The sequence below is a fragment of the Gobius niger genome, assembly GCF_951799975.1.
Source record: "Gobius niger genome assembly, chromosome: 9".
Taxonomy (NCBI): Eukaryota; Metazoa; Chordata; class Actinopteri; order Gobiiformes; family Gobiidae; genus Gobius; species Gobius niger.
The window spans coordinates 80,001-95,011 of NC_136860.1; the positions used below are offsets into that span (position 1 = coordinate 80,001).

The following is a 15,011-nucleotide window of genomic DNA, read 5'->3' on the forward strand; positions in this document are numbered from 1 at the left end:
CTAGGTCTGACCTGGTTCTGCTTGTGTCCGTCTTCAGGAGGGCCCCGGGCCGGTCCTGCTCCTGGAGCCGTTCTTTGGAGGTTCTCATAAACAGCTGATGGAGCTGCTGGTCCGGGACTCGGACTGGACTCTGTGGACCCTCCCCCCGAAGAAATGGCACTGGAGAGCGAGAACCTCAGCCCTGGTCTACAGCCGGACCCTGCCCCAGGTCCATCAGTACAGGTTAGACCCAGACCAGACCCAGGTCCATCAGTAAAGGTTAGACCCAGACCAGACCCAGGTCCATCAGTACAGGTTAGACCCAGACCCAGGTCCATCAGTACAGGTTAGACCCAGACCAGACCCAGGTCCATCAGTACAGGTTAGACCCAGACCAGACCCAGGTCCATCAGTACAGGTTAGACCCAGACCAGACCCAGGTCCATCAGTACAGGTTAGACCCAGACCAGATCCAGGTCCATCAGGGTGCTGTCTGACCTCTCTCTGACCTCTCTCTGACCTCTCTCTGACCTCTCTCTGACCTCTCTCTGACCTCTCTCTGACCTCAGGGTGCTCTCTGACCTCTCTCTGACCTCAGGGTGCTCTCTGACCTCAGGGACCTCTCTCTGACCTCTCTCTGACCTCTCTCTGACCTCAGGGTGCTGTTCTGCTCCTCGGTCCTGAACCTGGCTGAGCTCGTGGCTCTGAGGCCGGACTTGGCTCGACTGAAGAAGGTCCTTTATTTCCACGAAAACCAGCTCCTGTATCCGAGACAGAAGGAACAGCACCGAGACTTTCAGTACGGATACAACCAGGTCCTGAGCTGGTAATTACACTCTAATAACTCTGTAATAACTGTGTAATAACCCTGTAATAACATGTAATAAGCAAACTGTGCAGATACAACCAGGTCCTCAGCTGGTAATTACACTCTAATAACTCTGTAATAACCCAGTAATAACATGTAATAAGCAAACTGTACGGATACAACCAGGTCCTGAGCTGGTAATTACACTCTAATAACTCTGTAATAACCCTGTAATAACCCTGTAATAAGCAAACTGTACGGATACAACCAGGTCCTGAGCTGGTAATTACACTCTAATAACTCTGTAATAACCCAGTAATAACATGTAATAAGCAAACTACAGATACAATAAGGTCCTCAGCTGATACTTACACTCATAACTCTGTAATAACTGTGTAATAACCCTTTAATAACATGTAATAAGCAAACTGCACGGATACAACCAGGTCCTGAGCTGGTAATTACACTCTAATAGCTCTGTAATAACTCTGTAATAACCCTGTAATAACATGTAATAAGCAAACTGCACGGATACAACCAGGTCCTGAGCTGGTAATTACACTCTAATAACTGTGTAATAACTGTGTAATAACCCTGTAATAACATGTAATAAGCAAACTACAGATACAACCAGGTCCTCAGCTGGTAATTACACTCTAATAACTCTGTAATAACTGTAATAACATGTAATATACAAACTGTACAGATACAACCAGGTCCTCAGCTGGTAATTACACTCTAATAACTCTGTAATAACTGTAATAACATGTAATATACAAACTGTACAGATACAACCATGTCCTCAGCTGGTAATTACACTCTAATAACTCTGTAATAACTGTAATAAGATGTAATAAGCAAACTGCAGATACAACCAGGTCCTGAGCTGGTAATTACACTCTAATAACTCTGTAATAACTGTAATAACCCTGTAATAACATGTAATAAGCAAACTGCAGATACAACCAGGTCCTGAGCTGGTAATTACACTCTAATAACTCTGTAATAACCCTGTAATAACCCTGTAATAACATGTAATAAGCAAACTGCACAGATACAACCAGGTCCTCAGCTGGTAATTACACTCTAATAACTGTGTAATAACCCTTTAATAACATGTAATAAGCAAACTGCACAGATACAACCAGGTCCTCAGCTGGTAATTACACTCTAATAACTGTGTAATAACCCTTTAATAACATGTAATAAGCAAACTGTACAGATACAACCAGGTCCCCAGCTGGTAATTACACTCTAATAACTGTGTAATAACCCTGTAATAACATGTAATAAGCAAACTACAGATACAATAAGGTCCTCAGCTGGTAATTACACTCTAATAGCTCTGTAATAACTCTGTAATAACCATGTAATAACATGTAATAAGCAAACTGTACGGATACAACCAGGTCCTGAGCTGGTAATTACACTCTAATAACTCTGTAATAACCCTGTAATAACCCTGTAATAAGCAAACTGTACGGATACAACCAGGTCCTGAGCTGGTAATTACACTCTAATAACTCTGTAATAACCCAGTAATAACATGTAATAAGCAAACTACAGATACAATAAGGTCCTCAGCTGATACTTACACTCATAACTCTGTAATAACTGTGTAATAACCCTTTAATAACATGTAATAAGCAAACTGCACGGATACAACCAGGTCCTGAGCTGGTAATTACACTCTAATAACTGTGTAATAACTGTGTAATAACCCTGTAATAACATGTAATAAGCAAACTACAGATACAACCAGGTCCTCAGCTGGTAATTACACTCTAATAACTCTGTAATAACTGTAATAACATGTAATATACAAACTGTACAGATACAACCAGGTCCTCAGCTGGTAATTACACTCTAATAACTCTGTAATAACTGTAATAACATGTAAAATACAAACTGTACAGATACAACCATGTCCTCAGCTGGTAATTACACTCTAATAACTCTGTAATAACTGTAATAACATGTAATAAGCAAACTGCAGATACAACCAGGTCCTGAGCTGGTAATTACACTCTAATAACTCTGTAATAACTGTAATAACCCTGTAATAACATGTAATAAGCAAACTGCAGATACAACCAGGTCCTGAGCTGGTAATTACACTCTAATAACTCTGTAATAACCCTGTAATAACCCTGTAATAACATGTAATAAGCAAACTGCACAGATACAACCAGGTCCTCAGCTGGTAATTACACTCTAATAACTGTGTAATAACCCTTTAATAACATGTAATAAGCAAACTGCACAGATACAACCAGGTCCTCAGCTGGTAATTACACTCTAATAACTCTGTAATAACTGTAATAACATGTAATAAGCAAACTGCAGATACAACCAGGTCCTGAGCTGGTAATTACACTCATAACTCTGTAATAACTGTGTAATAACATGTAATAAGCAAACTGTACAGATACAACCAGGTCCCCAGCTGGTAATTACACTCTAATAACTGTGTAATAACCCTGTAATAACATGTAATAAGCAAACTACAGATACAATAAGGTCCTCAGCTGGTAATTACACTCTAATAGCTCTGTAATAACTCTGTAATAACCCTGTAATAACATGTAATAGCAAACTGTACAGATACAACCAGGTCCTGAGCTGGTAATTACACTCTAATAACTCTGTAATAACTGTAATAACATGTAATAAGCAAACTGCAGATACAACCAGGTCCTGAGCTGGTAATTACACTCTAATAACTCTGTAATAACTGTAATAACCCTGTAATAACATGTAATAGCAAACTGTACAGATACAACCAGGTCCTGAGCTGGTAATTACACTCTAATAACTCTGTAATAACTGTAATAACATGTAATAAGCAAACTGCAGATACAACCAGGTCCTGAGCTGGTAATTACACTCTAATAACTCTGTAATAACTGTAATAACATGTAATAAGCAAACTGCAGATACAACCAGGTCCTGAGCTGGTAATTACACTCTAATAACTCTGTAATAACTGTAATAACCCTGTAATAACATGTAATAAGCAAACTGCAGATACAACCAGGTCCTGAGCTGGTAATTACACTCTAATAACTCTGTAATAACCCTGTAATAACCCTGTAATAACATGTAATAAGCAAACTGCACAGATACAACCAGGTCCTCAGCTGGTAATTACACTCTAATAACTGTGTAATAACCCTTTAATAACATGTAATAAGCAAACTGCACAGATACAACCAGGTCCTCAGCTGGTAATTACACTCTAATAACTCTGTAATAACTGTAATAACATGTAATAAGCAAACTGCACAGATACAACCAGGTCCTCAGCTGGTAATTACACTCTAATAACTGTGTAATAACCCTGTAATAACATGCAATAAGCAAACTACAGATACAATAAGGTCCTCAGCTGGTAATTACACTCTAATAGCTCTGTAATAACTCTGTAATAACCCTGTAATAACATGTAATAAGCAAACTGCAGATACAACCAGGTCCTCAGCTGGTAATTACACTCTAATAACTGTGTAATAACTGTAATAACCCTGTAATAACATGTAATAAGCAAACTACAGATACAATAAGGTCCTCAGCTGATACTTACACTGTAATAACTCTGTAATAACTGTGTAATAACATGTAATAAGCAAACTGCACAGATACAACCAGGTCCTGAGCTGGTAATTACACTCTAATAACTGTGTAATAACTGTGTAATAACATGTAATAAGCAAACTGCAGATACAACCAGGTCCCCAGCTGGTAATTACGCTCTAATAGCTCTAGCCTGGCAGTGATATTTAGTCTGGGGACCAGTTCATGTTCTCGTAGGAGGGTGTGGTTTACCATCGTCCATACCCGTTTATTGTGCTGAATGTCTCTCATGCGTCTGCACGTGGCCATAGCCAGTCGAACCATCTTGTCAGATGACGTATGACGAACACGCTGTAAACTGTCAGCGAAACTATTTAGAACACGGTCTAAAGCCTGATTGAAAAATAGCGAGGTGCTGCTGCTGTCATGTTGGATCCGTAATCAAACTACAAGCTTCCGTTTATCGAATAGCGCGTCATCGTTTTGCCGTCTCTCCTCGTTCTGCGATTGATCCCAAATCCATGCGAAAATGCCGGCCATGGTCCTCACAGCAGCACACAGCAGTCTGGTGTTAGCCAGGCAATAATAACTGTAATAACCATATAATAACATGTAATAACTCTGTAATAACCATGTAATAACTTTGTAATTTGTAGTAATTGTGTAATAACACGAGGCCAGATACGGGTACGGGGACCTGGGGGTACGGGGACCAGGGGTACGGGGACCAGGGGTACGGGGACCTGGGGGTACGGGGACCTGGGGGTACGGGGACCAGGGGGTACGGGGACCAGGGGGTACGGGGACCTGGGGGTACGGGGACCTGGGGGTACGGGGACCAGGGGGTACGGGGACCAGGGGGTACGGGGACCTGGGGGTACGGGGACCTGGGGGTACGGGGACCAGGGGGTACGGGGACCTGGGGGTACGGGGACCAGGGGGTACAAAGGTTTGGAACCACTGCACTAAAACATGAAATACAGGGAAATACAATTCCTTGATGCCTGTTCTGGCTCAGTCTGGTTCCAGATGCAGATGTTTCCTGATGCCTGGTTTCTGGTTCTGTCTCAGTCTTGTTGCAGATGAGGTGGTCTTTAACTCGCTCTTTAACCTGAACTCGTTCCTGGACTCGATGAAGTCCTTCCTGAAGCAGATCCCAGACCCCAGGCCTCAGGACCTTCAGGACCTTCAGACCTCCATCCGGAACAAGTCCAGAGTCCTGTACTTCCCTCTGGAGCTGCCCGACGTCAGCAGGTACTAGACCCAGGACCAGACCCAAGACCCCAGACAATTGACACCGTAATCCAAATATGGTCATTTCCTTTGTGGGAGACAGCAGCGGCAAAAGACGGGAGAAAAACACACAGGGACATCTGCACTTTAGTCGCTCCATAAGACTCCACACTTTACAGACTCACACTTTACAGACTCACACTTTACAGACTCACACTTTACAGACTCACACTTTACAGACTCACACTTTACAGACTCACACTTTACAGACTCACTTTACAGACTCACACTTTACAGACTCACACTTTACAGACTCACACTTTACAGACTCACACTTTACAGACTCACACTTTACAGACTCACTTTACAGACTCACACTTTACAGACTCACACTTTACAGACTCACACTTTACAGACTCACACTTTACAGACTCACACTTTACAGACTCACACTTTATAGACTCCACACTTTACAGACTCACACTTTACAGACTCACACTTTACAGACTCACACTTTACAGACTCACACTTTACAGACTCACACTTTACAGACTCACACTTTACAGACTCACACTTTACAGACTCACACTTTACAGACTCACACTTTATAGACTCCACACTTTACAGACTCACACTTTACAGACTCACACTTTACAGACTCACACTTTATAGACTCCACACTTTACAGACTCACACTTTACAGACTCACACTTTACAGACTCACACTTTACAGACTCACACTTTACAGACTCACACTTTACAGACTCACACTTTACAGACTCACATTTTACAGACTCACTTTACAGACTCACACTTTACAGACTCACACTTTACAGACTCCACACTTTACAGACTCACACTTTACAGACTCACTTTACAGACTCACACTTTACAGACTCACACTTTACAGACTCACACTTTACAGACTCACACTTTACAGACTCACACTTTACAGACTCACACTTTACAGACTCACACTTTACAGACTCACACTTTACAGACTCACACTTTACAGACTCACACTTTACAGACTCACACTTTACAGACTCACACTTTACAGACTCTCACTTTACAGACTCACACTTTACAGACTCACACTTTACAGACTCACACTTTACAGACTCACACTTTACAGACTCACACTTTACAGACTCACACTTTACAGACTCACACTTTACAGACTCACACTTTATAGACTCCACACTTTACAGACTCACACTTTACAGACTCACACTTTACAGACTCACACTTTACAGACTCACACTTTACAGACTCACACTTTACAGACTCTCACTTTACAGACTCACACTTTACAGACTCACACTTTACAGACTCACACTTTACAGACTCACACTTTACAGACTCACACTTTACAGACTCACACTTTACAGACTCACACTTTACAGACTCACACTTTACAGACTCTCACTTTACAGACTCACACTTTACAGACTCTCACTTTACAGACTCACACTTTACAGGCTCACACTTTACAGACTCACACTTTACAGACTCACACTTTACAGACTCACACTTTACAGACTCACACTTTACAGACTCACACTTTACAGACTCACACTTTACAGACTCACACTTTACAGACTCACACTTTACAGACTCACACTTTACAGACTCACACTTTACAGACTCACTTTACAGACTCACTTTACAGACTCACACTTTACAGACTCACACTTTACAGACTCACACTTTACAGACTCACACTTTACAGACTCACACTTTACAGACTCACACTTTACAGACTCACACTTTACAGACTCTCACTTTACAGACTCACACTTTACAGACTCACTTTACAGACTCACACTTTACAGACTCACACTTTACAGACTCACACTTTACAGACTCACACTTTACAGACTCACACTTTACAGACTCTCACTTTACAGACTCACACTTTACAGACTCTCACTTTACAGACTCACACTTTACAGACTCACACTTTACAGACTCCACACTTTACAGACTCACACTTTACAGACTCACACTTTACAGACTCACACTTTACAGACTCACACTTTACAGACTCACACTTTACAGACTCACTTTACAGACTCACTTTACAGACTCACACTTTACAGACTCACACTTTACAGACTCACACTTTACAGACTCCACACTTTACAGACTCACACTTTACAGACTCACTTTACAGACTCACACTTTACAGACTCACACTTTACAGACTCACACTTTACAGACTCACACTTTACAGACTCACACTTTACAGACTCACACTTTACAGACTCACACTTTACAGACTCACACTTTACAGACTCACACTTTACAGACTCACACTTTACAGACTCACACTTTACAGACTCACACTTTACAGACTCACACTTTACAGACTCTCACTTTACAGACTCACACTTTACAGACTCTCACTTTACAGACTCTCACTTTACAGACTCACACTTTACAGACTCACACTTTACAGACTCACTTTACAGACTCACACTTTACAGACTCACACTTTACAGACTCACACTTTACAGACTCTCACTTTACAGACTCACTTTACAGACTCACACTTTACAGACTCCACACTTTACAGACTCACACTTTACAGACTCACACTTTACAGACTCTCACTTTACAGACTCACACTTTACAGACTCACTTTACAGACTCACACTTTACAAACTCACACTTTACAGACTCACACTTTACAGACTCACACTTTACAGACTCACACTTTACAGACTCACACTTTACAGACTCACTTTACAGACTCACACTTTACAGACTCACACTTTACAGACTCTCACTTTACAGACTCACACTTTACAGACTCACTTTACAGACTCACACTTTACAGACTCACACTTTACAGACTCTCACTTTACAGACTCACACTTTACAGACTCACTTTACAGACTCACACTTTACAGACTCACACTTTACAGACTCACTTTACAGACTCACACTTTACAGACTCACACTTTACAGACTCACTTTACAGACTCACACTTTACAGACTCACACTTTACAGACTCACACTTTACAGACTCTCACTTTACAGACTCACACTTTACAGACTCACACTTTACAGGCTCACACTTTACAGACTCACACTTTACAGACTCACACTTTACAGACTCACACTTTACAGACTCACACTTTACAGACTCACACTTTACAGACTCACACTTTACAGACTCCACACTTTACAGACTCACACTTTACAGACTCACACTTTACAGACTCACACTTTACAGACTCTCACTTTACAGACTCACACTTTACAGGCTCACACTTTACAGACTCACACTTTACAGACTCACACTTTACAGACTCACACTTTACAGACTCACACTTTACAGACTCACACTTTACAGACTCACACTTTACAGACTCACACTTTACAGACTCACACTTTACAGACTCACACTTTACAGACTCACTTTACAGACTCACACTTTACAGACTCACACTTTACAGACTCACACTTTACAGACTCACACTTTACAGGCTCACACTTTACAGACTCACACTTTACAGACTCACTTTACAGACTCACACTTTACAGACTCACACTTTACAGACTCACACTTTACAGACTCACACTTTACAGACTCACACTTTACAGACTCACACTTTACAGACTCACTTTACAGACTCACACTTTACAGACTCACACTTTACAGACTCACACTTTACAGACTCACACTTTACAGACTCACACTTTACAGACTCACACTTTACAGACTCACACTTTACAGACTCACACTTTACAGACTCACACTTTACAGACTCACACTTTACAGACTCACTTTACAGACTCACACTTTACAGACTCACACTTTACAGACTCACACTTTACAGACTCACACTTTACAGGCTCACACTTTACAGACTCACACTTTACAGACTCACTTTACAGACTCACTTTACAGACTCACACTTTACAGGCTCACACTTTACAGACTCACACTTTACAGGCTCACACTTTACAGACTCACACTTTACAGACTCACTTTACAGACTCACACTTTACAGACTCACACTTTACAGACTCACACTTTACAGACTCACACTTTACAGACTCACACTTTACAGACTCACACTTTACAGACTCTCACTTTACAGACTCACACTTTACAGACTCACACTTTACAGACTCACACTTTACAGACTCACACTTTACAGACTCACACTTTACAGACTCACACTTTACAGACTCACACTTTACAGACTCTCACTTTACAGACTCACACTTTACAGACTCACACTTTACAGACTCACACTTTACAGACTCACACTTTACAGACTCACACTTTACAGACTCACACTTTACAGACTCACACTTTACAGACTCACACTTTACAGACTCACACTTTACAGACTCTCACTTTACAGACTCACACTTTACAGACTCTCACTTTACAGACTCACACTTTACAGGCTCACACTTTACAGACTCACACTTTACAGACTCACACTTTACAGACTCACACTTTACAGACTCACACTTTACAGACTCACACTTTACAGACTCACACTTTACAGACTCACTTTACAGACTCACTTTACAGACTCACACTTTACAGACTCACACTTTACAGACTCACACTTTACAGACTCACACTTTACAGACTCACACTTTACAGACTCACACTTTACAGACTCACACTTTACAGACTCACACTTTACAGACTCACACTTTACAGACTCACACTTTACAGACTCACACTTTACAGACTCTCACTTTACAGACTCACACTTTACAGACTCTCACTTTACAGACTCACACTTTACAGACTCACACTTTACAGACTCCACACTTTACAGACTCACACTTTACAGACTCACACTTTACAGACTCACACTTTACAGACTCACACTTTACAGACTCACATTTTACAGACTCACTTTACAGACTCACACTTTACAGACTCCACACTTTACAGACTCACACTTTACAGACTCACTTTACAGACTCTCACTTTACAGACTCCACACTTTACAGACTCACACTTTACAGACTCACTTTACAGACTCACACTTTACAGACTCACACTTTACAGACTCACACTTTACAGACTCACACTTTACAGACTCACTTTACAGACTCACACTTTACAGACTCACACTTTACAGACTCACACTTTACAGACTCACACTTTACAGACTCACACTTTACAGACTCACACTTTACAGACTCACACTTTACAGACTCACACTTTACAGACTCACACTTTACAGACTCACACTTTACAGACTCACTTTACAGACTCACACTTTACAGACTCACACTTTACAGACTCACACTTTACAGACTCACACTTTACAGACTCACACTTTACAGACTCACACTTTACAGACTCACACTTTACAGACTCACACTTTACAGACTCACACTTTACAGACTCACACTTTACAGACTCACACTTTACAGACTCACACTTTACAGACTCTCACTTTACAGACTCACACTTTATAGACTCACACTTTACAGACTCACTTTACAGACTCTCACTTTACAGACTCTCACTTTACAGACTCACACTTTACAGACTCACACTTTACAGACTCACTTTACAGACTCACACTTTACAGACTCACACTTTACAGACTCCACACTTTACAGACTCACTTTACAGACTCACACTTTACAGACTCACACTTTACAGACTCACTTTACAGACTCACACTTTACAGACTCACACTTTACAGACTCACACTTTACAGACTCACACTTTACAGACTCTCACTTTACAGACTCACACTTTACAGACTCACTTTACAGACTCACACTTTACAGACTCACACTTTACAGACTCACACTTTACAGACTCACACTTTACAGACTCACACTTTACAGACTCACACTTTACAGACTCACACTTTACAGACTCACACTTTACAGACTCACACTTTACAGACTCACACTTTACAGACTCACACTTTACAGACTCACACTTTACAGACTCACACTTTACAGACTCACTTTACAGACTCACACTTTACAGACTCACACTTTACAGACTCTCACTTTACAGACTCACACTTTACAGACTCACTTTACAGACTCACACTTTACAGACTCACACTTTACAGACTCTCACTTTACAGACTCACACTTTACAGACTCTCACTTTACAGACTCACACTTTACAGACTCACACTTTACAGACTCACTTTACAGACTCACACTTTACAGACTCACACTTTACAGACTCACTTTACAGACTCACACTTTACAGACTCTCACTTTACAGACTCACACTTTACAGACTCACACTTTACAGACTCTCACTTTACAGACTCACACTTTACAGACTCACACTTTACAGAGTCACACTTTACAGACTCTCACTTTACAGACTCACACTTTACAGACTCACACTTTACAGGCTCACACTTTACAGACTCACACTTTACAGACTCACACTTTACAGACTCACACTTTACAGACTCACACTTTACAGACTCACACTTTACAGACTCACACTTTACAGACTCCACACTTTACAGACTCACACTTTACAGACTCACACTTTACAGACTCACACTTTACAGACTCTCACTTTACAGACTCACACTTTACAGGCTCACACTTTACAGACTCACACTTTACAGACTCACACTTTACAGACTCACACTTTACAGACTCACACTTTACAGACTCACACTTTACAGACTCACACTTTACAGACTCACACTTTACAGACTCACACTTTACAGACTCACACTTTACAGACTCACACTTTACAGACTCACTTTACAGACTCACACTTTACAGACTCACACTTTACAGACTCACACTTTACAGACTCACACTTTACAGGCTCACACTTTACAGACTCACACTTTACAGACTCACTTTACAGACTCACACTTTACAGACTCACACTTTACAGACTCACACTTTACAGACTCACACTTTACAGACTCACACTTTACAGACTCACACTTTACAGACTCACACTTTACAGACTCACACTTTACAGACTCACACTTTACAGACTCACTTTACAGACTCACACTTTACAGACTCACACTTTACAGACTCACACTTTACAGACTCACACTTTACAGACTCACTTTACAGACTCACACTTTACAGACTCACACTTTACAGACTCACACTTTACAGACTCACACTTTACAGGCTCACACTTTACAGACTCACACTTTACAGACTCACTTTACAGACTCACTTTACAGACTCACACTTTACAGGCTCACACTTTACAGACTCACACTTTACAGACTCACACTTTACAGACTCCACACTTTACAGACTCACACTTTACAGACTCACACTTTACAGACTCACACTTTACAGACTCACACTTTACAGACTCACACTTTACAGACTCACACTTTACAGACTCACACTTTACAGACTCACACTTTACAGACTCACACTTTACAGACTCTCACTTTACAGACTCACACTTTACAGACTCTCACTTTACAGACTCACACTTTACAGGCTCACACTTTACAGACTCACACTTTACAGACTCACACTTTACAGACTCACACTTTACAGACTCACACTTTACAGACTCACACTTTACAGACTCTCACTTTACAGACTCACACTTTACAGACTCACACTTTACAGACTCCACACTTTACAGACTCACACTTTACAGACTCACACTTTACAGACTCACACTTTACAGACTCACACTTTACAGACTCACATTTTACAGACTCACTTTACAGACTCACACTTTACAGACTCACACTTTACAGACTCCACACTTTACAGACTCACACTTTACAGACTCACTTTACAGACTCACACTTTACAGACTCACTTTACAGACTCACACTTTACAGACTCCACACTTTACAGACTCACACTTTACAGACTCACTTTACAGACTCACACTTTACAGACTCACACTTTACAGACTCACACTTTACAGACTCACACTTTACAGACTCACACTTTACAGACTCACACTTTACAGACTCACACTTTACAGACTCACACTTTACAGACTCACACTTTACAGACTCACACTTTACAGACTCACACTTTACAGACTCTCACTTTACAGACTCACACTTTACAGACTCTCACTTTACAGACTCTCACTTTACAGACTCACACTTTACAGACTCACACTTTACAGACTCACTTTACAGACTCACACTTTACAGACTCTCACTTTACAGACTCACACTTTACAGACTCACACTTTACAGACTCTCACTTTACAGACTCACTTTACAGACTCACACTTTACAGACTCCACACTTTACAGACTCACACTTTACAGACTCACTTTACAGACTCACACTTTACAGACTCACACTTTACAGACTCACACTTTACAGACTCACACTTTACAGACTCACACTTTACAGACTCACACTTTACAGACTCACACTTTACAGACTCACTTTACAGACTCACACTTTACAGACTCACACTTTACAGACTCTCACTTTACAGACTCACACTTTACAGACTCACACTTTACAGACTCACACTTTACAGACTCTCACTTTACAGACTCTCACTTTACAGACTCACACTTTACAGACTCACACTTTACAGACTCACACTTTACAGACTCACACTTTACAGACTCTCACTTTACAGACTCTCACTTTACAGACTCACACTTTACAGACTCACACTTTACAGACTCACACTTTACAGACTCTCACTTTACAGACTCACACTTTACAGACTCACACTTTACAGACTCACACTTTACAGACTCACACTTTACAGACTCACACTTTACAGACTCACTTTACAGACTCACACTTTACAGACTCACACTTTACAGACTCACACTTTACAGACTCACACTTTACAGGCTCACACTTTACAGACTCACACTTTACAGACTCACTTTACAGACTCACACTTTACAGACTCACACTTTACAGACTCACACTTTACAGACTCACACTTTACAGACTCACACTTTACAGACTCACACTTTACAGACTCACACTTTACAGACTCACACTTTACAGACTCTCACTTTACAGACTCACACTTTACAGACTCACACTTTACAGACTCACTTTACAGACTCACACTTTACAGACTCTCACTTTACAGACTCACACTTTACAGACTCACACTTTACAGACTCACACTTTACAGGCTCACACTTTACAGACTCACACTTTACAGACTCACACTTTACAGACTCTCACTTTACAGACTCACACTTTACAGACTCACACTTTACAGACTCACACTTTACAGACTCTCACTTTACAGACTCACACTTTACAGACTCACACTTTACAGACTCACACTTTACAGACTCACACTTTACAGACTCACACTTTACAGACTCACACTTTACAGACTCACACTTTACAGACTCACACTTTACAGACTCACACTTTACAGACTCTCACTTTACAGACTCCACACTTTACAGACTCACACTTTACAGACTCA

At 40.9% G+C, this 15,011-nt stretch overlaps 1 protein-coding gene across 1 annotated transcript in view; it reads left to right on the forward strand.

Annotated features, from left to right (window-relative positions):
* gtdc1 (glycosyltransferase-like domain containing 1) overlaps positions 1 to 15,011 on the forward strand; it is a gene marked incomplete at its 3' end in the record, with an annotated part of 33,937 nt that overhangs the window by 1,331 nt on the left and 17,595 nt on the right. Inside the window, exons 2-4 of the mRNA XM_079563718.1 lie at positions 38 to 222; positions 638 to 805; positions 5,432 to 5,614. Coding sequence (XP_079419844.1) covers positions 38 to 222; positions 638 to 805; positions 5,432 to 5,614 — 536 coding nt within the window. The remainder of the gene's footprint in view (positions 1 to 37; positions 223 to 637; positions 806 to 5,431; positions 5,615 to 15,011) is intronic.